At 46.0% G+C, this 25,539-nt stretch overlaps 1 protein-coding gene across 1 annotated transcript in view; it reads left to right on the top strand.

Annotated features, from left to right (window-relative positions):
* LOC144501164 (telomerase-binding protein EST1A-like) overlaps positions 1-25,539 on the top strand; it is a 290,259-nt gene that overhangs the window by 204,664 nt on the left and 60,056 nt on the right. The window contains exon 7 of the mRNA XM_078224572.1: positions 15,292-15,445. Coding sequence (XP_078080698.1) covers positions 15,292-15,445 — 154 coding nt within the window. The remainder of the gene's footprint in view (positions 1-15,291; positions 15,446-25,539) is intronic.

Raw genomic sequence — 25,539 nt, 5'->3', positions numbered from 1 at the left:
CACACAGTACTCCAAGTGCGGCCGCACCAGAGTTGTGTACAGTTGCAACATAACGCTACGACTCCTAAATTCAATCCCCCTACCAATAAACGCCAAGACACCATATGCCTTCTTAACAACCTTATCTACTTGATTCCCAACTTTCAGGGATCTATGCACACATACACCTAGATCCCTCTGCTCCTCCACACTATTCAAAGTCCTCCCGTTAGCCCTATACTCAACACAACTGTTATTCCTACCAAAGTGAATTACCTCACACTTCTCCGCATTAAACTCCATCCGCCACCTCTCGGCCCAACTTTGCAACCTGTCTAAGTCTTCCTGCAGACTACGACACCCTTCCTCACTGTCTACCACACCACCGACTTTGGTGTCATCAGCAAATTTGCTAATCCACCCAACTATACCCTCATCCAGATCATTAATAAATATTACAAACAGCAGTGGCCCCAAAACAGATCCCTGAGGTACACCACTTGTAACCGCACTCCATGATGAATATTTACTATCAACCACCACCCTCTGTTTCCTATCCGCTAGCCAATTCCTGATCCAATTTCCTAGATCACCCCCAATCCCATACATCTGCATTTTCTGCAGAAGCCTACCATGGTGAACCTTATCAAACGCCTTACTAAAATCCATATATACCACGTCCACTGCCTTGCCCCCATCCACCTCCTTGGTCACTTTCTCAAAAAACTCAATAATGTTAGTAAGGCACGACCCACCTGCCACAAAACCATGCTGACTATCACCTATCAATTCATTACTCTCCAAATAACTATAAATCCTATCCCTTATAATTTTTTCCAACATCTTGCCGACAACAGAAGTGAGACTCACCGGTCTATAATTCCCGGGGAAGTCTCTGTTCCCCTTCTTAAACAATGGGACAACATTCGCTAACCTCCAATCTTCTGGTACTATACCAGAGGCCAACGACGACCTGAAGATCAGAGCCAGAGGCGCTGCAATCACTTCTCTTGCCTCCCAGAGAATCCTTGGATAAATCCCATCCGGACCAGGGGATTAGATAATGCAAAAGATCATCCCTGTCAGGCATTGGACAGAAGCATTAGAGAAATGAAGGTAGTGTGATAGTTCCAATAGCGAGAGGCTACCCCAAGGAATAGGTAATAAAATGCGTCCTTTGTTTCAGCTCATTTAAGTTTGCCCTCCTCCCAAAGGGTACCCAGCAATGCTAAGACCATGTTCCAGCTTTGTGGGGTTGTGCAGTGGGATTGTACTTCTAGTTGTCACATACAGCTACTATATTCCACTGCGAACTCCCTAATCCATTTTGCAGTAACGGTGATGATTGAGGAACCTGTTAGGTTAATAACTGATTATGTGGCTAGCTTTCTGATTTAGTTGATCTGTCTCCATATTCGATCTCCTGCCACTTGGATATCTTATGATCACGTGATGTTTAAACACAGTGGTTTTCAATATGCAGATTTTAATCAGGTAAAGAAATCTTTGGAGCAGTTTGTTGTGGAAATATTTCTTCAAGTAGGCACTTTATATGTAACTCATAATTGCACTACCCAATCAGGCAATGCGTAGGATCATTGAGATTACAGCACAGAGAGAGGACATCTGGCCACTCAGTTCTGATGCAGACCCAGCTCTTCAATGGCTACCTATTCTAATCCATAACATGTATCAGCAGATTGTGAGGTAGCTGATACTGACTTCCGTATAACTGCTCAGCTATCGTACAACGCTGTTTCACTCTGAGGCAGCGTTGTCTGTGTAATCCTGGATCTGTTACTGCAGCAGTGGGAGTAATCCTGGATCTGTTACTGCAGCAGTGGGGAGTAATCCTGGATCTGTTACTGCAGCAGTGGGGAGTAATCCTGGATCTGTTACTGCAGCAGTGGGGAGTAATCCTGGATCTGTTACTGCAGCAGTGGGGAGTAATCCTGGATCTGTTACTGCAGCAGTGGGGAGTAATCCTGTTTCCATTTGAGATCATTCGTACCAGTGGGAGATTGGGTCCAGACACAGTTCACTCTGGGATCCAAGCCTCTTGTGAGATAAACAGAAGGTGGAGAAAGTAGCAATTGGGGGGAAGGAGCTTGTAAGATGATGTGTGCGTGTGTGAGGGAGGGGTTGCTGATGGCTGGTAGTGCAACAGGAGAGAAAGGAGGCTGGTGATGTAGAGCAGAGAGGAGGGAACAGTTGGCACAGCATGAGTGAGGCACGTAGCGGCATCACGGGAGGAAGAGGGTTTGGAAGGCAGAGGGAGGGAGTGGAGTCTCGGGCTGCTTCGGGACTGAGAGGGAACTGAGGGTGCAGAAGGTGGGAGTGAGAGAGTCTGGAGGCACTGAGGGAGGGAGAGGGGGCTGAGTGGGCAGGTGGAGGGAGAGGGGTTGGGAATGCAGGGAGGGAGAGGGGGCTGGGGCCACAGAGGGAGGGAGGGGGCTGGGAGCACAGAGGGAGGGAGAGGGCTGGGGGTGCAGAGGGAAGGAGGAGTTTGAGGCGCAGAGGGAGAGAAGAGGAAGAGACGTGCACCATGGTCAGTGGGTAGTCGGCGATGAGTGGAGATGGACAGGAGAGGTGTGGCGATGGAGTCAGTGGGAGAGGTGTGGCGATGGAGTCAGTGGGAGAGGTGTGGCGATGGAGTCAGTGGGAGAGGTGTGGAGATGGAGTCAGTGGGAGAGGTGTGGAGATGGAGTCAGTGGGAGAGGTGTGGAGATGGAGTCAGTGGGAGAGGTGTGGAGATGGAGTCAGTGGGAGAGGTGTGGCGATGGAGTCAGTGGGAGAGGTGTGGAGATGGAGTCAGTGGGAGAGGTGTGGCGATGGAGTCAGTGGGAGAGGTGTGGAGATGGAGTCAGTGGGAGAGGTGTGGTGATGGAGTCAGTGGGAGAGGTGTGGAGATGGAGTCAGTGGGAGAGGTGTGGAGATGGAGTCAGTGGGAGAGGTGTGGAGATGGAGTCAGTGGGAGAGGTGTGGCGATGGAGTCAGTGGGAGAGGTGTGGAGATGGAGTCAGTGGGAGAGGTGTGGTGATGGAGTCAGTGGGAGAGGTGTGGAGATGGAGTCAGTGGGAGAGGTGTGGAGATGGAGTCAGTGGGAGAGGTGTGGAGATGGAGTCAGTGGGAGAGGTGTGGTGATGGAGTCAGTGGGAGAGGTGTAGAGATGGAGTCAGTGGGAGAGGTGTGGCGATGGAGTCAGTGGGAGAGGTGTGGCGATGGAGTCAGTGGGAGAGCTGTGGTGATGGAGTCAGTGGGAGAGGTGTGGAGATGGAGTCAGTGGGAGAGGTGTGGCAGTGAGATTAGTGTTGTGGAGATCTGGCTGTTGAATGGTGAGGAAGAGCTGGTGTCCAGCGTAAAAACTGTTACCCCTGAGGCTTAGTGCTTATTCTGAAAGCTGATTGACATCACGTAATGAACTCTCGCCTGTTCCCTCTCCTCCTCAGTAATGTTGCTGCTCTGCAGACAGATCGTCGCGCTTGTGGAGTAGAGAAGCATTGATAACCGGGGGGGAGGGGAATTATGACTGTGCCATGGGCAAAGTCATGATGTGGAGATGCCAGCGCTGGACTGGGGTAAACACAGTAAGAAGTTTAACAACACCAGGTTAAAGTCCAACAGGTTTATTTGGTAGCAAAAGCCACACAAGCTTTCGGAGCTCCAAGCCCCTTCTTCAGGTGAAGAAGGGGCTTGGAGCTCCGAAAGCTTGTGTGGCTTTTGCTACCAAATAAACCTGTTGGACTTTAACCTGGTGTTATTAAACTTCTTACCATGGGCAAAGTGGCAGCAGAGTTTGGCTGGATGCGTAGCAATGTACTTAGCTCTGATCCAACTGAGAACAGTTATCCCTGTCATTCACTCAGAATACACATTTTAAATAAACTCTATTCAGTGTTAAAGAACAGTTTCAGATAGTGACCAGTTGGCAAGTTCTCAACCAATAGACACCACACGGAAGTTCTATGTGCACAAGGTGCTGAAAGGAAGTCCATTGCTTTCTAAATATACAGAGATTCTAAAGCCAGGTGAGTGTGAGTGCAGGAAAGCAAAAACATTATTTAGGAACCTTCACCTGACGTGTGAAACCTGGATCCCAGGAGACAACATTAAGTTGTTTTCTGACTGGGAATGTTATTTATAATTAAATTCTTGTGTTGTGTAGCCTTTTTCTAAAAATACACGGGGCAGAGGAAGCGCTTGCTGAATCTGGGATTAGGTGGGAAATACAAAGCCAGTTCATTGAGTTTTGGATTCAATTAGAGGGTCACATTCAGGCTTAGGATGTGAGTAAGCCAATACGTGAATAAAACAACCCAGAGGATGGGGCAGGGAGGCCATGCTCAGAATAATGGGTGGTAGTTGCAAGCTCCCCCCTTTTCCTCATCACTGTTTCCTTTCCTGTGGCAGTTGTGACCTGCGTCTGGCCTGGAGGCTTATACTGATAGCATCAGAAACAGGTGGTCACAGCTCCAGTGAGAGAGAGAAAGAAAAGTTTGAAGTTTAGCTGACACCCTTCGTAACCTCGAGAGGGTTTCTATGTGGGCAGTCTGCCAGTAAAGCTTTGCAAAGCACACAGCAACCCCAAGAGGAGCTTCTACAGACTCTCCATACACAAACACAAATAAATCTCCCCGGCTTGTGAACCCTGCAGCTCTATATAAATCAGTCGAAAGCTGGAGTTCACTTCCACCAGCCGCTGTATGGGACTTGGCACACCTTCCCCACGGCCTTGCTGTGTGCATCCTGTGTCCTGCGCACCACACGGCGCAGACTGCTAATGGGACGTGACAAGCTGCACAACAGCCTCTTGGCTGCCAAACTGCAATGGGGTGAAGCTGGGAAAATGGGTAGGCAGCAACTCCGCAGACTGACTGCTTTGCAACATTTTCACTCCTGCCCTGCCTCTTAACCCTCTCACCACTGCAGGGTATCTTTCTGCACCTCATTCACAAATGATTGTCCAACTTTGGAAACTTTCCACTGCTCAGACTCACTTTGAGTTTTGGTCTCAGATACAAAACTGTCGGGTTCAGAAACAAACAGCAAATTACTGCAAGGTGAAGGAATTAACCCTTCCCTCTCTGGACAGCAGGAAACGCCACGATTAAAAAAGCAAATACATTAGAAGTACATAACGGTTAGTAAGCATCTGTAAAGAGACAAGACAGGAGTATAACATTCGCGTATGTACCCTTCAACAGAACGATCACACTAATTTTATTTGTTAATCATTTTAAATGGAACAAAATTGCTTTCATCTGACTGGTTAAAACACCTCCACATCAGCTGCTCTCAGTGGCATACTGTGAATGTCACACTTACTATTTTGGTTATAAATGTATTGAAAACCGATTTGTTGTTTTTCCATTATTTGGGCTGTAATGTTTGGAGGAAATGAAACATAGGACTGCAGTTTGTGATTAGCTACCTCCAATCCCTCCAATCCCTCCAATCCCTACAGTGCAGACGGAGGCCATTCGGTCCATCAGGTTTGCATCGACCTTAATCCCACCCAGCCCCTATCCCCATAGCCCCACGTATTTACCCTGTTAGTCCCTGACACTAAGTGGCAATTTATCATGGCCAATCAACCTGACCCGCACACCTTTGGACTGTGGGAGGAAACCGGAGCACCCGGAGGAAACCCACGCAGACACGGGGAGAATGTGCAAACTCCACACAGACAGTGACCCGAGCCGGGAATCAAACCCGGGTCCCTGGCGCTGTGAGGCAGCAGTGCTAACCACTGTGCTACCGTGCTGCCTGTGTATTGTAGTCCAGTTGGGTGCTACTGCACTTGCCTGATTCCAATTTAATCCAGCTAATGGTAGCCAGAGAAAATGGCTTCGCTTCCTGATCCTGTACTGTACCTTTGGTGTTCCCCAAGATCTCCTTGTGCCTCCCCTATTTCTCACCTTCATCCGTCGGGAAAATGATACAAAAGTCTGAGGTCACGTACCAACCGACTCAAGAACAGCTTCTTCCCTACTGCCATCGGACTTTTAAATAGACCTGCCTTATATTAAGTTGATCTTTCTTGACACCCTTGCTATGACTGTAACACTATATTCTGCACCCTCTCCTTTCCTTCTCCTCTATGTACTCTATGAATGGTATGCTTTGCATAGCGCGCAAGAAACAATAGTTTTCACTGTAATCCGATACATGTGACAAATCAAATCACCGATACGCTGCCCTTGGCGACATCATCCAAAATACAGTGTCACCTTCCACAGATAGAGTGATGACATGGAAACATAGAAACCAGGAACAGGAGGAGGCCATTCGGCCCTTTGAGCCTGCTCCACCATTCATTGTGATCATGGCTGATCATCCAACTCAATAACCTGATCCCACCTTCACCCCATATCCTTTGATCCCCTTCGCCCCAAGTGCTCTATCTAACTCCTCCTTGAAACATCCAATGTTTTGGCCTCAACTGCTTTCTGTGGTGGTGAATTCCACAGGCTGACCACCGTCTGGCTGAAGAAATTTCTCCTCATTTCAGCCCTAAAAGGTTTGCCCTGTATCCTTACCCAGCTCTCTTCATCATCATCCCCTCTCTCCCCCTGTGTACTGTCTCTAAATGATCAGACTGTTCTCCAGCATTTCAATCTTTATCTCAGATTTCCGTTATCCACGGTATTTGCTTTTGCCTCGCTAGTATTTCTCGGGGCTGGTCCTCATCAGATGCCATCAGTGGCGCACTATAGCTGGAGGGGAAGTTACTCATGCTTCTTTAATGCTAACCTCCCTCTAGACCAGCTTTCAGTGCCCCTCATGTAGGACAAAGGGGAACAAGCTCAATGTACATTAAAGTAAGTATATCAAGCACAATGACCACCGTCTCGCAGGCAACATCCCTCATACAACAAGAAATGAATGGCCACTCAAACTGTCGAATCTGTCATTAGGAGCGTTGGTCAGGACTACTGTTACAGCTCAGAAATAGGACATTTAGCAGAACAAATCTGCACCAATGAATTTCCCCTGGTCTAATCCCAGTCTCCTGCTCATTCTCCTTATCTTCTAATATTCCCCTTTTCAAACAACTGATTTCAATATAGAGTGATTTATGGGCTCTGCCTCCTTGGTAGCAGCCCTGCCCTCCCACGTTTGAAAACTGGATGTTCCCAGCACAGATCATTCCTGACTTTCTGTTTGATATTAGCGCATGGTTTGTGAGAGAGATTTACACATTTGTGACCACCCTCTGTGTAATGGTTTTTTTCTGAACTCTTCAGATCTTGAATTTGTGCCATCTCACCAATTAGTAGAAATCATTGTTTCCTTTGTCAGAACTTTGAAGACCATTTCACTTCGTTCCTTCTCTGCTTCAGAGCAAGGGGTTCTCATTTCTCTCTGCCTAACTCTAATCCCATATCCCTGGTTTGAGAAGTTCTGCTGGCCTTGTTCAGTGCTTTTATGTCCATCCTGTAATGGCATGGCAAAATAGCACACAATATTCCAACTGCAACCTGACTGGGTCCTCCACAAGTTTAAGAATTCTTTGCTGATCTTCGAGTTCTGCCAAGAGATATTTTGCTCTGACCTGCATGTGGGGCCTTAGCTGAAGGGCAGCCATCAGTCAAGGAAAAGTAATTCCATTTTAGGAATCCAGTCCTGGCCACATCTTATACATAAGTGAAGGTTTTTATAAAAATGTGCATGTCTGGGACAGAATTTTACTGCCCTGTCGTAGCCGTTCCAAAGTCCGTTGACCTTGGGGGGGGGGGGGGGGGGGGGGGGACAGAAAGATCCCACTGGCAGGAGGGGCTGTAAACTCCTGCTCCTGATTTTTAAAGTCAATAGCAGCAGAAAGGAAGGTACATTATTCCCTTGGGAAGGAAGATATCAAATATCAGAGTATTGACAATGTTTAATGCTCCAACTGGCCCCAATTTCAACATGAGAGAGAAGCACATGCCAACGATTTCTCCTTTGACTATCTACAGACGAGATAGAAAGATTCACAAGAGTGTCCAACCAATTGAGTAACAAATACTTGGACATATTTTGTTTATTATTGCAGTGAAACCCATTTAAAACTGAGCACTTTGCATTAAAAAGGCAAATCCTTAAAATAATTGAAATGTACACGAGGTGGAAGTAACTTTGTCACTGAAAGTGACGCCAAGCCGTATAGAATCATGCAATAGTTACAGCACAGGAGGCGGCCATTCGGCCTGCTGGGCCCTTCTGGCTCTCTACAAGAACAACTTGGCTAATCTCTTTCCCCGTAGCCATGCAACTCTTAACTCTTCAGTTATCCAATTCCCACAGTTGAGTCTGTCTCCACCAAACCCTCAGGCAGTTCATTCTAGATCCTTACCACTTGCTGCATTCAAAACTGTTTTTCCTCAGGTTGCCATGGTTCTTTTGCCATTGGCTTGATAACAGTGTCCTCGCGATCTCAATCCATCCACTAATGGAATGATGATTTTCGATGCATTTAGCAAATCTCCCCCTCATGTTTTCTCCAAAGAGGACAATCCCAGCTATCCACATAACTTAAGTGTCTTGTCCATAAAAGCATTCTCATCAATCACTCTTGCATTCTGTCTAATGTCTTCACCCAGAGGGTGGTGAATGTGTGGAATTCACTACCACGGAATGTAGTTGAGGCCAAAACATTGTGTGATTTCAAGAAGAAATTGGATATAGCCTCTTGGGGCTAAAGGGATCAAGAGATATGGGGGGAAGGGAGAATCAGGATATTGAATTTGATGATCAGCCATGATCAAGCTGAATGGCGGAGCAGGCTCGAAGGGCCGAATGGCCGCCTCCTGCTTCTAGTTTCTATGTATATTTCTGTCTTCACAACCTTCGTAAGGTGAGGTGCCCGGAATTGGGAATAAATCTTCAGTTGAGGTCAAACTAGTCATTTATAAAGGTTTATGATAATTTCCTCGTTTTTATACTCTGTGCCCCTATTTGTAAAGTCCAAGATCCCGTTTGTCTTTTCAACGACCGTCTCAACCTGCCCTGTCACCTTGAACAATTTGTGCACCTATAACCCTGTTCTAGCATCCCCTTTAGAATTGTACCTTAACTTTATGCTGTCTCTCCTTGCTTTTCTTACCAAAATTTCACTCTTCTCTGTGTTAAATGTTATCTGACTTGTGCCTGCCCACTTCACCAGCCAATCCATGTCCTTTTGAAGTCCATTACCACCTTCCACCACTTTTCTGACCAGCTTGTTATGTGGCACTTTATCAAATCATAGAATCCCCACAGAGCAGAAGGAGCCCATTTGGCCCATCGAGCCTACACCAACAAGATTCCCACCCAGGCCCCATCCCCATAACCCCATACATTTACCGTGCTCGTCCTTCTGACACGAAGAGCAATTTACCTTTCCTTACCTTCACCTGGCACAGCCCACATCAGGAAAAGTGACACAAAACAATGTTCTGGCACAATGGGCAGCCTGAGTATCGAGCACTTAACTAGTGAGGAAAAACTCATAACTCTAACCATGTGTGTAAGATCCTACAGCTGGCTAGAGGATGCACATGTGGATTGTGCTGGCTCAGAACTAATGCTGCTATGATTCTGACTAAAGGTTCTGTTGTTCAATCATAATCAGTACTCTTGAGAAACAGTTGAATTCTGGGTTGATGGAAATCTCCACACATGTAGTTTCTTACATTTTCCCCCTTGATCCACATCCTTTTCTCACCCCCTCACCCTCCCGTACTCCAGCTGTGACAGGCCTGGGTTGCACATTTTCCACTTCTCATCAGTGACTCCATCCATGACTAGTTGGCAGGAAGTGAGAATTGAGTGATGCTAGCCAGATGTATGCCCCTTCCCCCCCCCTCTCTCCCTACCCCCACAACCCACTTCCAGAAGGAAGCACCTTACATCAACATGGCACTCCATCTGGTGGCCTGGCTGAGAATTGGCAATTTACCCTCAAGTGATGCCAGGTGTCACATGCACGGAAATGATGTCACCACTGCCATGTCATCAGTAAAACACAAACCCCCGCCCAACCGTGTCAACCCCGGTAACGGCCTTCGTTTCCTTTATAATTTTCTCCCCTCCTCTACTGAAGGTGCTGACGCTCACTGGGAAGGAGGGGGGGGGGGGGGGGGGGCAGTTCCTGAAGGTGCTGACCCTCATTGGGAAACAAATCCAGAGTTATGGCCTAGACAGATAGAGTGCTTTAGACAGGGGTTCCCAGAGTTGAGGGCCTAGACAGATAGAGTGCTTTAGACAGGGGTTTCCAGAGTTTAGGGCCCAGACAGCTGAAGGCAAAGTTTCAAGTGATGGAGCAATTAATATTGGAGATGTACAAGAGGCCTGAATTGGAGGAGCACTTTTTAGAACAAAGAACAAAGAAAATTACAGCACAGGAACAGGCCCTTCGGCTCTCCAAGCCTGCACCGACCATGCTGCCTGACTTAACCAAAACCCCCTACCCTTCCGGGAACCATATCACTCTATTCCCATCCTATTCATGTACTTGTCAAGATGCCCCTTAAAAGTCACTACCGTATTGGTTTCAGATAAAGCTCGGCACAACATCGTGGGCCGAAGGGCCTGTTCTGTGCTGTACTGTTCTATGTTCTATGTATCCGCTTCCACAACCTCCCCCGGCAAAGAGTTCCAGGCAACCACTACTCTGTGTAAAAAATCTGCCTCGTACATTTCCTTTAAACCTTGCCCCTCGCACCTTAAACCTATGCCCCCTAGTAATTGACTCTTCCACCCTGGGGAAAAAACTTCTGACTATCCACTCTGTCCATGCCTCTCATAATCTTGTAGACTTCTATCAGGTCTCCCCTCAACCTCCATCGCTCCAGTGAGAACAAACCAAGTTTCTCCAACCTCTCCTCATAGCTAATGCTCTCCATACCAGGCAACATCCTGGTAAATCTTTTCTGTACCCTCTCCAAAGCCTCCACATCCTTCTGGTAGTGTGGCAACCAGAATTGAACACTATATTCCAAGTGCGGCCTCACTAAGGTTCTATAAAGCTGCAACATGACTTGCCAATTTGTAAACTCAATACCCCGGCCGATGAAGGCAAGCATGCCGTATGCCTTCTTGACTATCTTCTCCACCTGCATTGCCACTTTCAGTGACCTGTGTACCTGTACACCCAGATCCCTCTGCCTATCAATACTCTAAAGGGTTCTGCCATTTACTGTATATTTCCTATCCGTATTAGACCTTCCAAAATGCATTACCTCACATTTGTCCGGATTTAGGGCTGAAAACGGATGCCGAGTAGGGGAATGACCTGACCTTCTGGTGGGAATATTATAAACCAGTTACCCCAGGTCAGTGAATCTTACCTGGTGCTAATGAAATAAGTGCAAGAGCGGAATAAAGCAGATAAATCTGAAATTAAAAGAAAATGCTGCAAGTACTCAGCAGGTTGGGGAGCATCGATGGAGAGATTTGATTTATTATTGTCACAGATATTAGTATACAGTGATAAGTATTGTTTCTTATGCGCTATACAGACAAAGTATACTGTTCATAGAGAAGGAAAGGAGAGAGTGCAGAATGTAGTGTTACAGCCATAGCTAGGGTGTAGAGAAAGATCAACTTAATATGAAGTAGGTCCATTCAGACATCTGATGGCAGCAGAGAAGAAGCTGTTGTTGAGTTGTTTGATACGTGACCTCAGACTTTTGTATCCTTTTCCCAACGGAAGAAGGTGGAAGAGAGAATGTCCATCCAATCTTGCCAATATAGAAATGTTTTTGTGTATTTGAATCTGATTAGTTTTTGGAACGATTAGCACAGATTTCAGACTGTGACTGTTGCTGAAGGATTATGGTGTGAACATATCGCTTTATAAACAGGCACACGAAGTCAATCCAATGCAACTTCCTCTATAAAGATGTGAGGAAATGTGGGTCAGACTGCCTCAGGCCTATCAATGCCGAATTAATCAAGGTTGATGGTTATATGGGAAGTTGGGACAGGGCAGGGAAGTAGGTATAAAAACCAATTTCTTTCATGACCTCAGGATGTTCCAAAGTGATTCGCAGTGAGTGAGTATAGTGCAGGAAATCGAAGCAGTCAGTTTGCGAATAGCAAGGACCTACAAACAGCAATAAGATCAAATGTCCCAAGTAAGCAGCTTATAACAATGTGAATTGAGGAATAAATATTGACCAGGACACCAGGAGATCTCCTCTACTCTTCTTTAAGTAGTCTCTTGGGATCTTTTTCATCCACCTGAGAGGCCAAATATAACCTTGAGGTTGTTAAGATCCCATCTGGGAGATGGTATCGGTGACAGTGCTGCACTCCCTCAGTACTCGTGCTCAGAGTGCCACCCAGGGTTATGGGCTCAAATGCTTGAAATGAGGTTTGAACCCACAACCTGTTGTATCGGTTGAAAGTACGACCCACTGAACCAAGGACAACAGCTGACTGAAAGAGAGAGCTATCTAAGCTAAGAAAATGGTGAAGCAGGCTGGGTAAATCCCATTCTTGTACACTGGTTGTTGTTAGTGATATCCGACCAGTGATTCTCTCAAACAATATTGTTTTCTGACTTGACAGCTCCTTTAGAAAGACCCTTTGCAGAAACTCAAGTGAAACATTGACAAAGGAATTAGATACATTCAGGCAAGAAGAAGGACATGGGAATTAGCAAAACTGACCAACATTCCAAAACATAAAATCTGGAAGCAATGGAGGTGGGAAGGACATCACCAAGGAACTGGGATATAGTGCAGGATGGGCAATTAATCCTGGCTATGTGAGGAGCACCAACATCCTATGAAGGCATTTTTCACAATCCTTTCAACATTGAGAACCAGGTGACATTTCAGAGGACAGTTCCCTTTTAAAGAGGCAAGTATTTGTGATGAAGCATTGCCACGCTTCTGAGTGCCAAGATACAACAGAACAAGCTGACAGAAAGCTCCCAGTCTCTTGACACAGAATGATGACAAAAATTAGATTAGAGAAATAATACTAATCTGACATTAAAAGCAGCATGCGGTCACAAGGTTTACAATCATGACTCGAAGCTAAAGACAGTGCTTGTACTTGGACACAGTATTTTGAGATTACAGATGGCTTCTTGTTAAGATACTTGGACAGAACCCGTGCCCCAGCATGCTGGCAGCCAAAGGTCAAAAGGTGCTGACTCTCACTGGGGGACAGTTCCTGAAGGTGCTGACTCTCACTGGGGGACAGTTCCTGAAGGCGCTGACTCTCACTGGGGGACAGTTCCTGAAGGCGCTGACTCTCACTGGGGGACAGTTCCTGAAGGCGCTGACTCTCACTGGGGGACAGTTCCTGAAGGTGCTGACTCTCACTGGGATACAGTTCCTGAAGGTGCTGACTCTCACTGGGATACAGTTCCTGAAGGTGCTGACTCTCACTGGGGGACAGTTCCTGAAGGTGCTGACTCTCACTGGGGGACAGTTCCTGAAGGCGCTGACTCTCACTGGGGGACAGTTCCTGAAGGTGCTGACTCTCACTGGGACACAGTTCCTGAAGGTGCTGACTCTCACTGGGATACAGTTCCTGAAGGTACTGACTCTCACTGGGATACAGTTCCTGAAGGTGCTGACTCTCACTGGGATAGAGTTCCTGAAGGTGCTGACTCTCACTGGGATACAGTTCCTGAAGGTGCTGACTCTCACTGGGGATACAGTTCCTGAAGGTGCTGACTCTCACTGGGATAGAGTTCCTGAAGGTGCTGACTCTCACTGGGATACAGTTCCTGAAGGTGCTGACTCTCACTGGGATAGAGTTCCTGAAGGTGCTGTCTCTCACTGGGATACAGTTCCTGAAGGTGCTGACTCTCACTGGGATACAGTTCCTGAAGGTGCTGACTCTCACTGGGATACAGTTCCTGAAGGTGCTGACTCTCACTGGGATACAGTTCCTGAAGGTGCTGACTCTCACTGAGGGACAGTTCCTGAAGGTGCTGACTCTCACTGGGATACAGTTCCTGAAGGTGCTGACTCTCACTGGGATAGAGTTCCTGAAGGTGCTGACTCTCACTGAGGGACAGTTCCTGAAGGTGTTGACTGTTAAATCTGAGCTTTGTGTTCACTTTTCCTTTTGTGAGTTTTGGTCCCTCCCCAGCATCAATTGTTGACCCAGAAAAAATTGTTGGAGAAGATTATAAAATAAGTTTAAAGTGGAAAATATGGACATAACTTGGCCAACATTGTACCAATTGGAAATCAGGTTTATGGGCTGGAAGTTCACAGCCCAGAATTTATATTAATGTGTCGATGCTTACAAAGAGAAATCCTGCAGATTTGCCTTTTTCTATCTCAGGTTCAGCTCTTAGAGTCAAACACATGGATACAGGTTAACAAGAGGCGATCCAGGCAGTTCTTCACACAATGGGATGAACTCAGATAATGGGTTGTAAGTCACACAGACCAGGCGAAAGGGTGAGGTGGATGCTGTGATGGGGTTTAGTTTGCGGCCTCTGGTGATTATTATTTCATTGCTTTGTGCTGTGTAGCATGTCTGTTTTGATACATGAGGTAAGTCTGAAGCAGTCAGAGCTTTTCCAGGCATTCAGCTGACTGGGCAGTTGCTGGCACTGAGGGATGACTGATTATCCTTGCAGCTGTTCCGCCTCTGGATGTTTGCTCATTGTTCACAGATTATTGCCAAACGTGTGGTATAATTCAAACACAAAAATGTGTTGCACAGAAGAATAATGGAGTGAAGCTCCCATATTCAGGACAATCACTGCTGATGTGCAATGAATCTGTGACAGGTGTGACCAAGCTGCTTTTGTATTGATTGAGAAAAAGTGGGGGCATCGCACTGTTGTTGGGAACTCATATTTGGGGTGAGATGCTCAATGTTGTGCCTGCAGGAAATTGGGATGGTAACGTTGCTAATATTGTTTTGGATTAAGAGAACATGCCAGTTTTCTTGCTGTGGATCCATGATTGATGCACTATATCTAGAATTGAGAGAAAACGTGCCTGTTCCTGATCAGAATCCAGGGTCATGTGGAATATCAGGGAATTCTCTCACCATCTTCACAGGGGTAGAGCGCCATTAAAAATTGGGCAGATTGATTGTTTGATTTGACGTGTCTGTGCTGAACAACACAGATCTGAAGTGGACACAGTGCCCAATAATCTGACAAAGCCCCAATACTCTGACCTTTACACCCTCTCAGGTAGTCCCCTACAGATACATAATACCTCACAATGTCCCCTTAGACATTTCAAACTGCTCCCCCTTTCCAAACTATACACTTGCCTTGACAGATCTTTCACATATCTGTGGAATAGTTGGGTTGTTGGAGGTTTATTTTGATGTAACCTTTATTTCTGTTTCCCTTCTCAGGCAGTATTAGAAGATCAGACTCTGAAGAGACAGATCGAGATTGAGATAACACCTGTCTTTCTTGTGCCAGACACCAATGGATTTATTGATCACCTCCCCAGTCTGGCCAGGCTGTTGGATTGCAAGCTGTACATCATCGTGGTCCCACTTATTGGTAAACATATTCTTCACTGCCCTCTCGTCCGAGATGAATATTGTGTGTGTGTGTGGTCTGGCAGGAACACTGAGTGCAGTAAATTGATGAGATGCCTTTAGTTGAGTGGTTGCACCAGGTTACATCTGGTGTTTTCTTTTTTTAAGGGTCTCCTTTAAAGTGTGTGTCATAGTAAACTGCGAGGAATGTGAGAGAAAAGCTTCAGAAACAAAACGAACTCAAGTCCCCGGTCATTGTTGATAATATCACTCCCCAGTGATGAGAGAGTTCAGGACATCAAAATAAATCCAGATTAGCAACCCGGGTGGAAGTACATTACAAAAAAATCACCAACCACAGGAACAAAATTCAAACAATTTGTACAATCATCTGATCCCAAGATTGTGCAACATCCCAACGCTCAACAGCCACTTGTACTCTTCTAATTATTTGCGAGTCACCCTCACCAGGCGCCAACCATTTCCCCCCACTTCCTAAAATTAATGTTAGGTTCTGCTATTTAACTGTGAAGTTAATCAAACCAGTCCATCTTCTGTGGCAATGCACAGGGTTGGTTAACATCTGGTGAACTTTGACTGTGAATCTGGTTAAATGCCTGCAGTAATACTTGGCATTTATATTAAATATTAAAGGCATGTGGAGCAATAAAGGCATAAATTGTAACATCAGAGACGGAGACATTGGGGGCGTTACCAGGGAGACGATGACATTGGGGTGTTACCGGGGAGACGATGACATTGGGGGTGTTACCGGGGAGACGGTGACATTGGGGGCATTACCAGGGAGACAGTGACACTGGGGGTGTGACCGAGGAGACAGTGATATTGGGGGCGTTACCTGGGAGACAGTGACATTGGGGGAGTTACCAGGGAGACGGTGACATTGGGGGTGTAACCGGGGAGACGGTGACATTGGGGGAATTACCAGGGACACGGTGACATTGGGGGAGTTACCAAGGAGACGGTGACATTGGGGGAATTACCAGGGAGACGGTGACATTGGGGGAGTTACCAGGGAGACGGTGACATTGGGGGTGTAACCGGGGAGACGGTGACATTGGGGGAATTACCAGGGACACGGTGACATTGGGGGAGTTACCAAGGAGACGGTGACATTGGGGGAATTACCAGGGAGACGGTGACATTGGGGGAGTTACCAGGGAGACGGTGACATTGGGGGAGTTACCAGGGAGACGGTGACATTGGGGGAATTACCAGGGAGACGGTGACATTGGGGGAGTTACCAGGGAGACGGTGACTTTGGGGGAATTACCAGGGAGACGGTGACATTGGGGGAGTTACCAGGGAGACGGTGACATTGGGGGAGTTACCGGGGAGACGGTGACATTGGGGGTGTAACCGGGGAGACGGTGACATTGGAGGTGTAACCGGGGAGATGGTGACATTGGGGGTGTAACCAGGGAGATGTTGACATTGGGGGTGTAACCAGGGAGACGGTGACATTGGGGCTGTTACCGGGGAGACGGTGACATTGGGGGTGTTACCAGGGAGACGGTGACATTGGGATGTATTAGGATTTGAATGGTATTCCTAGTTATGGGATAACTGCATCCCAGTACCCACTCCTCCTAACCTGTCAGTAGATCTCATATTATAATAAATGACTAGGACTCAATGGGCAGAAGTTTGCTGCAATGGCAACCAATGACAACGCACACACCAGGAATATGGACAGGCAACAGCAGCTGGGTGAGACTACAGAGTGCACGCTGCAACCACACTGAGACATAGTGATGGCATTCTAAATATTTGAGGCTTGACTCTTGCAGTTTGATGTCTTGGTAGCTGGTATTTGTATGGAATGTAGTCACAGGATGTGTAAGAGAGAAGGAGATGCTGCAGGCCATTGAATCAGCCTTCCAGCCTACAGCTCCACTGACCTCTCGCTCCAGGAACCAGCTGCTCATTCAGGGATTGCAGGGTCAAGGTTTTACCCATCCTTCCAACTTCCACATGAATGACGGTCACAGGGAGCTCGGAATAAAGTTATGAGCAGGATTTGTAATCTTAAGATTACTCCCGTGCCACAGAAGTAGTAGAATGCAGGTGAATATGTGGCTGGAGAAAGGTTGCAAGAGAGTTTTAGGTTCCTGAATCATTGGGACTTGTTCTTCAAAAATAGGGACCTGAGCTAGCTGGACTGCTTCCACCCTAACAGAGCCAGAAGCAATCTTGTCAAATGGAGGTTTAGCAAGAGTTTAAACTAGCTTGTAGGTGGATGGGATCCTGAATAAATTGAGAGAGGAGAGAAGCAAAGCTGGAACTGGAAGGAGAAAATTACTAAGTGAATGTTGTAGGCACAAGAAACAAAGACTAGAAAATAGACAACAAAGGAGTTTGCAGAACCTAGGATAAAAGCAAATTACTGCAGATGCTGGAATCTGAAACCAAAAAAGAAAATGCTGGAAAATCTCAACAAGTCTGGCAGTATCTGTAAGGTGAGAAAAAAGATGACATTTCGAGTCTAGATGACCCTTTGTCAAAGCTTTGACAAAGACAAGGATAGCAATGTTAGGAACTGTGTGATGTTCAATGTGAGGACATTCCAAACCTCAGCAGAGAAACTTGGAACACTGGTTCTTAACTAGTTAGTTCTGTGATTTAGAAAAAATGTGAGAAAAGATATGAAACCTGGTGAGGAAAGGATTCAGTCTTGTTGTAAATTATTCAAATAACAAAATGTTTATTAAATTTTAAAATACACAACAGGAAATGCAACAGTAAAGAACAACATTTGCAATTAACCACAATAATGGTTGCCCAGACTATATGCTAAAATTACAAACTAAAACAGAAAATGCTGGATAATGTCAGCACGTCTGACAGCAATTATGGAGATAGAATAGAGCTAATATTTCAAATCTGGATGACCTTTCGTCAAAGTTTATGCTTAAATTATGCACACCCTCCCTCCCCCAATCTAATTTCTCTACTTTCCTGAACTCCGAGAATACACCTTCCCCAAAACAACATCCCATAGGTTTTAACTATCCAACAAATAGTTACCACACAGGACCTGTAACTTTCCTTTGGGAACTGTTCTTCTAGTTTAGAATAGAACTTGTGGAGTCTCATACAGATACACTCCATAACAGCTTGATTCTCTTTGATAGCTCTGCTTTGCAACTGGGCTTGATGATCTGGGTCTCTTGATTTAGACTCTAGTCTCCACTTTGCTGAACAAACAATCTGTTTCACCCTGCTATTAGGCTCATCTCTCAGTCCTCAGAGCAGCTAAATCCCTCAGTTTCTTCTTTTCTCACCAATTCTTTACTTTTCATTTCATTCCAGCTTCCTAACAACAGTAATGGGATCATTACACTCCTGGGCGTTCACTGTGGTCTCTCAAACAGTCTGAGGGAGGTAGAAGAGCAAACATGTAGGCAATGTGTTGAGAAGTGCAAAATCAATAGGACAATAATAAGGGATTTCAACTACCATAAAATTAACTGGACTGGATGGCAGTATTAAAGCTACAGAGGAGCAAAATTCTTTAAATGCGTTCAGAATAACTTTATTGCCAGTACATAGCAAGACCGACAGGAGAAGTTACGGTTCTGGGTTTAGTTTGAGGGGATTATGCTGGACAGGTGGGGCGGGAGTGGCAGGAATCACCAGGAAACTCTTCTGGTGGTGGGCATCATAATTCAATTAGACTTCACGTCGTTATGAAAATAGGACAAAGATTAGGCCCAAGCATTCCTCAGTTTGGGAAAGAGCAGTTTTACTCAGCTGAGATTTGATTTAGCAAAAATGGACTTGAAGCAAGTACTTGAGGGTAAATCTGTGTCAGAGCAGTAGGAGGCAAAGGTGGAGAGAGTGGGAGTTCAAAGCAAATACGCTGACACAAAACAAAGAATGAGACTCCCAAATTCCGAGTCCCTTGGGTATCTAGCAGCACATACGGAAAAAAAGAGGAAGCTCATGTGAGACATTGAGAGCTCAATTCTGCTGAAAACCGAGAGATGGATAGAAAGCACAGGAGTGAAATTAGGAAAGCAAAGAGAGGGTATGAAAAAATATTGACAAGTAGAATCAAGAAGAATGCAAAGATGTCTTATCAATACATAAGGAGCAAGAGGATAACTGAGAAAAGATATATTAAAGACCAAAAAGGGAGTCTGTATTTGGAGGTCGACAACCTGGGTGTGGTTCTTATTGAATACTTTGCATCTGTTTTCATAGAAAAGGGCATTGTGCAGAGATTGTGTTCAGGAGGAGGAATGTGAAATATTGAATGGAATAAACATAGTCAGAGAGGAAATATTAATAGGTTCAGTACTTTTTAAAGTAGATTAATCACCAGATGCAGATGAAATATATCCCAGGCTATTAAAAGAAGCAAGGGAGCAAATCAGGGAGGCTCTGCCCACCATTTTCCAATTTTCTCTGGCTATCAGTGTGGTGCAGGATGCCTGGTGGACTCCTAACATCATCTTGTTTTATCAACAGAGGCTGAATAATTTCCGGCTTAACCTTAGTGATGGGTAAACTATTGGAAAAAATTCTCAGGGATTGTATTAACCTAAATTAGAAAGGTACAAATCAATTAAGGACAGTCAGTATGAACTTGTTACGGTAAGGCAGTGTCTGACTAACATGATTGAATTCTTTGGAGGTAATGGGGGGTTCGATGGAGTTGTGCATTTGATGCAGTCTATAAGAATTTTAGCAAGGCTTTTGGAAAGGACCTCCAGGTCAAACTGGTACAAAAAACAAAAGCACACGGGATCCTAGGGCAAATAGCACAATGCATCCAAAGTTAGATTCAGTGGCCAAAAATGCAGGGTAATGGCTGGGTGTTTTGTGACTAGTGGTGTTCCGCAGGGCTCTGTGGTGGGTCCCTTGTTGTTCATGGTATATGTCAATGATTTTGATTGAAGCGTGGGGGACACAATTAACATGTGTCCCCATGATACAGAAATTGGACATTTGGTTGATAGTGAGGAAGAAAGCTATAGACTGCAGCTATATATCAGTGCACTGGCCAGATGGACAGAAAAATGGTAAATAGAAATGGAATTTAATCTAGTTAAGTGTGGGGTGGAGCATTGCGAGATCAGAAAAGGAAATAGATGATAAATAATAGAATTCTGAGAAGTGTAGAGGAAGTGAGAGATGGTGGAGAGCATAGCCACAGATCCCTTGAAGGTGGCTGGACAGGTAGATCGGGCAATTAAGAAGACAGATGGGATACTTATTTTTATGAGCCCCAGCATAGAATAGAAGGGCAGAGAGATAATGCTAGAACTGTACGAAACACTAGTTAGTCTGCAGCTAGAGTACTGCAGACAGTGCAGGTCAGGGTGTTGCAGGAAGGATATGATCACACTGGAGAGAGCACACAAATAATTTACTCGGATGTTGCTAGGAATGGAGAATTTTATCTGAGAAAAAGATTGAATAGAACATAGAACAGTACAGCACAGAACAGGCCCTTCGGCCCACGATGTTGTGCCGAGCTTTATCTGAAACCAAGATCAGGCTATCCCACTCCCTATCATCCTGGTGTGCTCCATGTGCCTATCCAATAACCGTTTAAATGTTCCTAAAGTGTCTGACTCCACTATCACTGCAGGCAGTCCATTCCACACCCCAACCACTCTCTGCGTAAAGAACCTACCTCTGATATCCTTCCTGTATCTCCCACCATGAACCCTATAGTTATGCTATAGGCTGAAGTTGTTTTCTTTGAAACAGGGGAGGCAGAGAGGAGATTTAATAGTTGTCTAGATAGAGTGATCGGGACTGCCATGGTACCGGAAGTCCCAATTAGGGGAGCAAAATGAAATGTAAGGGACAGTATAGTGAGAAAATGACGCTGTTGTATGCAGCCAAGACAGTCCAGACAGTTATGTTGCCTGCCCAGTGCCAGGGTTCGGGCCATCTGCTCTGGGCTGGAGAGGAATTTACAGTGGTAGGGGGAGGATCCAGTTGTTGTTGTTGTCAATGTAGATACTAACAACACAGGCAGGACAAGGAGAGAGGTTCTGGATAGTCAGTTTGAAGAGCTCGGCACCTCAAAATTAATAATCTTTGGATTATTACCTGAGGCAGATGCAAACTGGCTTAGGGCGAATTAGATTAGGGAGATAAATGCATGGCTCAAAGAAGTGGCTTTCCAGTTCGTGTGTCACTGACGTTAGTACTGGGGAAAGTGGGACAGTCTACACATGAACCATGGTAGGACAAGTGTTCTGGCGAGCCACATAACTGGAGAAGTAGAGAGGGCTTTAAAGGAAACAAGGTGATGAGGGATCAAACTTGGGTAGATGTTTTAACTTCCTCTTTTGCAAACAACTTATTCCTTTTGAACAAACCACAGCTGTCAATCAGGCTTAGAATCTTTGTAAACATTGTGGTTAGGATCAATGGAGGTACTTGAGATGCATTCAAGCGCGAAGGGAAATGAAAATAAACACAGCTGACTGGAATATGAGTGGAAGTTCATTAAGCTGTCAATGGAGGCCTATTTCAAAGCACTACACATTGAGATTGACAAGAGGTCAAAGGGTGCCAATGGACGAGAGAGGGTTTCAAAGGTTTCAGCTTGTTAGGAAGCATCAGAGACTCCGGAGGAATTTTCCTGTCCCACCTACCACGGGAATCATAAAGGGCGGGGTGTGGACCATGCAAAGGTCCGTTGTGCTATGGCAGGATTTTCCAGTTTTGGGGCGAGCACGGCCACAAACCCCATCCTTCAAATCTAAGCTGTGTGAATACATTGACGTTGAGTGTGTAGCTGTATGGACTAGGACCCCCGGTGAAATTGACATCTCTTCTCTGTCAGAGGACAACAGAGGGGTCTGCCCACACCTCCAGCTTGTGATAGGGAGAAAGGAAAATCTCTGCTGCAGAATGGAAGCTGCAATGATTTAAAATCCTGCCAGGTGGCCATGGGGGCATGGAGATGAGTGTGACTTGACCACTTCAGAATTCTCTCAACTGACAGGCGGGAATGTAGATGTTGATTATAAGGCTGCCTAAAATCACCGTGCCAGGGGTGATCTTCAGGTCTAACAGGGCTAGAAGGGGCAGTCCAGCCACTGGGCCCCCATCCCAGGAGGTCAACCCCTTTACCCAGCCCGGGCACACCCAACCCCCAGGACCCTTGTGGGACCCTTCCTCTGCAGCCTGGCAGCGGCAGAGCGGAACATGACCACTGGACAGTCCTGCAGCCCCCTCGGGGCCCAAGGTGCCAGACCAGGGTGTCAGTGCACCGTTGGCATTGCGAAGTCACGTCGTCTGAAGGGGGCCTGAATGGAGGGGCAGGAGGGCTTATTTGGGGGGCCTGAGGGAGAAGGCAGCATGAGAGGGAAGGGGGGCATTGAGTGGGGAAGGGGAGGTCTGAGTGGGACATCTGTGGGGTACGGTGGGGAGGGGGTCGGGTCCAGTGTCACCCTCATGCCTGCGTGGTGTTGGAGGGGAGTTACCCATTACTTGTGGGTCGGAAAGACGGAGGATGAGGGGTGACCTAATAGAGGTGTATAAAATTATGAAAGGCATAGATAGGGTGAACGGTGGGAAGCTTTTTCCCAGGTCGGTGGTGACGTTCACGAGGGGTCATAGATTCAAGGTGAGGGGGGGACGTTTAACACGGATATCAGAAGGACGTATTTTACACAGAGGGTGGTGGGGGCCTGGAATGCGCTGCCGGGCAAGGTGGTGGAGGCGGACACACTGGGAATGTTTAAGACTTATCTAGATAGCCACATGAACGGAGTGGGAATGGAGGGATACAAAAGAATGGTCTAGTTTGGACCAGGGAGCAGTGCGGGCTTGGAGGGCTGAAGGGCCTGTTCCTGTGCTGTATTCTTTGTGGGAAGGATACCCTTGGGTGATTTTAATCTACATATACACTTTGTGGGAAGGATACATAGATAGGATGCAAAGCTGGGCTGAAAAATGGCAAATGGAGTTTAACCCTGATAAATGTGAGGTGATTCATTTTGGTAGGACTAATTTAAATGTGGATTACAGGGTCAAAGGTAGGGTTCTGAAGACTGTGGAGGAACAGAGAGATCTTGGGGTCCATATCCACAGATCTCTAAAGGTTGCCACTCAAGTGGATAGAGCTGTGAAGAAGGCCTATAGTGTGTTAGCTTTTATTAACAGGGGGTTGGAGTTTAAGAGCCGTGGGGTTATGCTGCAACTGTACAGGACCTTGGTGAGACCACATTTGGAATATTGTGTGCAGTTCTGGTCACCTCACTATAAGAAGGATGTGGAAGCACTGGAAAGAGTGCAGAGGAGATTTACCAGGATGCTGCCTGGTTTGGAGGGTAGGTCTTATGAGGAAAGGTTGAGGGAACTAGGGCTGTTCTCTCTGGAGCGAAGGAGGCTGAGGGGAGACTTAATAGAGGTTTATAAAATGATGAAGGGGATAGATAGAGTGAACGTTCAAAGATTATTTCCTCGGGTGGATGGAGCTATTACAAGGGGGCATAACTATAGGGTTCATGGTGGGAGATATAGGAAGGATATCAGAGGTAGGTTCTTTACGCAGAGAGTGGTTGGGGTGTGGAATGGACTGCCTGCAGTGATAGTGGAGTCAGACACTTTAGGAACATTTAAGCGGTTATTGGATAGGCACATGGAGCACACCAGGATGATAGGGAGTGGGATAGCTTGATCTTGGTTTCAGATAAAGCTCGGCACAACATCGTGGGCCGAAGGGCCTGTTCTGTGCTGTACTGTTCTATGTTCTATGCTTCAATGGGCAGAGAATTCCAGAGATTCACTACCCTCTGAGAGAAGAAGTTTCTCCTCAACTCTGTCCTAAACTGACTCCCCCTTATTTTGAGGCTGTGTCCTCTAGTTCTTGTTTCCTTTCTAAGTGGAAAGAATCTCTCTGCCTCTACCCTGTCTCGCCCCTTCATTATCTTATATGTCTCTATAAGATCTCCCCTCAGCCTTCTAAACTCCAACGAGTACAGGCCCAATCTACTCAATCTCTCCTCATAAGCTAACCCCCTCATCTCCAGTATCAACCTGGTGAACCTTCTCTGTACTCCCTCCAAGGCCAATACATCCTTCCGCAAATAAGGGGACCAAAATTGCACACATTACTCCAGTTGCGGCCTCACCAGTACCCTGTACAATTGCAGCATGACCTCCCTGCTTTTATACTCCATCCCCTTCGCGATAAAGGCCAACATTCCATTTGACTTCTTGATCACCTGCTGCACCTGCAAACTGAGTTTTTGCGAAATGTAAAAAGGATAGTAACAGTTTCTACAGATAAATGAAGTGGGTGTTGGTCCTCCAGAGGTTAACAATAACAGATAATAAAGAAACGGCAAATTAAATGAACAAATACTTTACTTCTGTTTTTACTATAGAAGGTCCAAAAACCATTCCAGTCATAGCAGTAAATCAGGAGGTGGAAGGGAGAGAGGGACTTGGTGAAATCACAATCACTAGGGAAGCAGTATTGAGCAAACTGTTAGAGCTGCAGGCTGTCAAGTCTCCGGGTCCTGATGGACTTTATCCGAGGGTCTTAAAAGAGGTGCCTAACGAGACATGTTGGTGTTAATTTTCCAAACTTTCTGGAATGGCTCCATCAAACTGGAAAGTAGAAAATATAACTTCTCTATTCAAGAAGGGATGGTGGCAGAAAACAGGAAACTATAGGCCAGTTAGCCGGACATCTGTCATAGGGAAAGTGTTAGAATCGATCTTTAACTAGGTTATAGCTGAGTACTTAGAAAAACTCAAGCTGACTCTTCCCGATTACCTTGGTTTTATGAAAGGGAAATCATGTTTAACCAATTTATTGGAGTTCTTTGATGGACTAACATACACTGTAGATAATGGGAAACCTGTAGATGCATTGTATTTGGATTTCTAGAAGACATTTGATAAGGTGCCACATCAAAGGTTATTGCGGAAAATAAAAGCTCACGATGTAGGGGGCACCATATAAGCCTGGATAGAAGATTGGCTGGCTGGCATCTGATTGGCAAGATGTGATAAGTGGAGTCCCTGAGAGGGCTGTGCTTGGGGCATCAACCTTTTACAGTTTCTATCAATGACTTGATGAGAGGAGCGAAGGCATGGTAACTAAATTTGCAG

Source organism: Mustelus asterias, chromosome 12, assembly GCF_964213995.1.
Source record: "Mustelus asterias chromosome 12, sMusAst1.hap1.1, whole genome shotgun sequence".
Taxonomy (NCBI): domain Eukaryota; kingdom Metazoa; phylum Chordata; class Chondrichthyes; order Carcharhiniformes; family Triakidae; genus Mustelus; species Mustelus asterias.
Note: the sequence above shows the minus strand (reverse complement) of the source record. Positions and strands in the feature narration are given on the sequence as shown.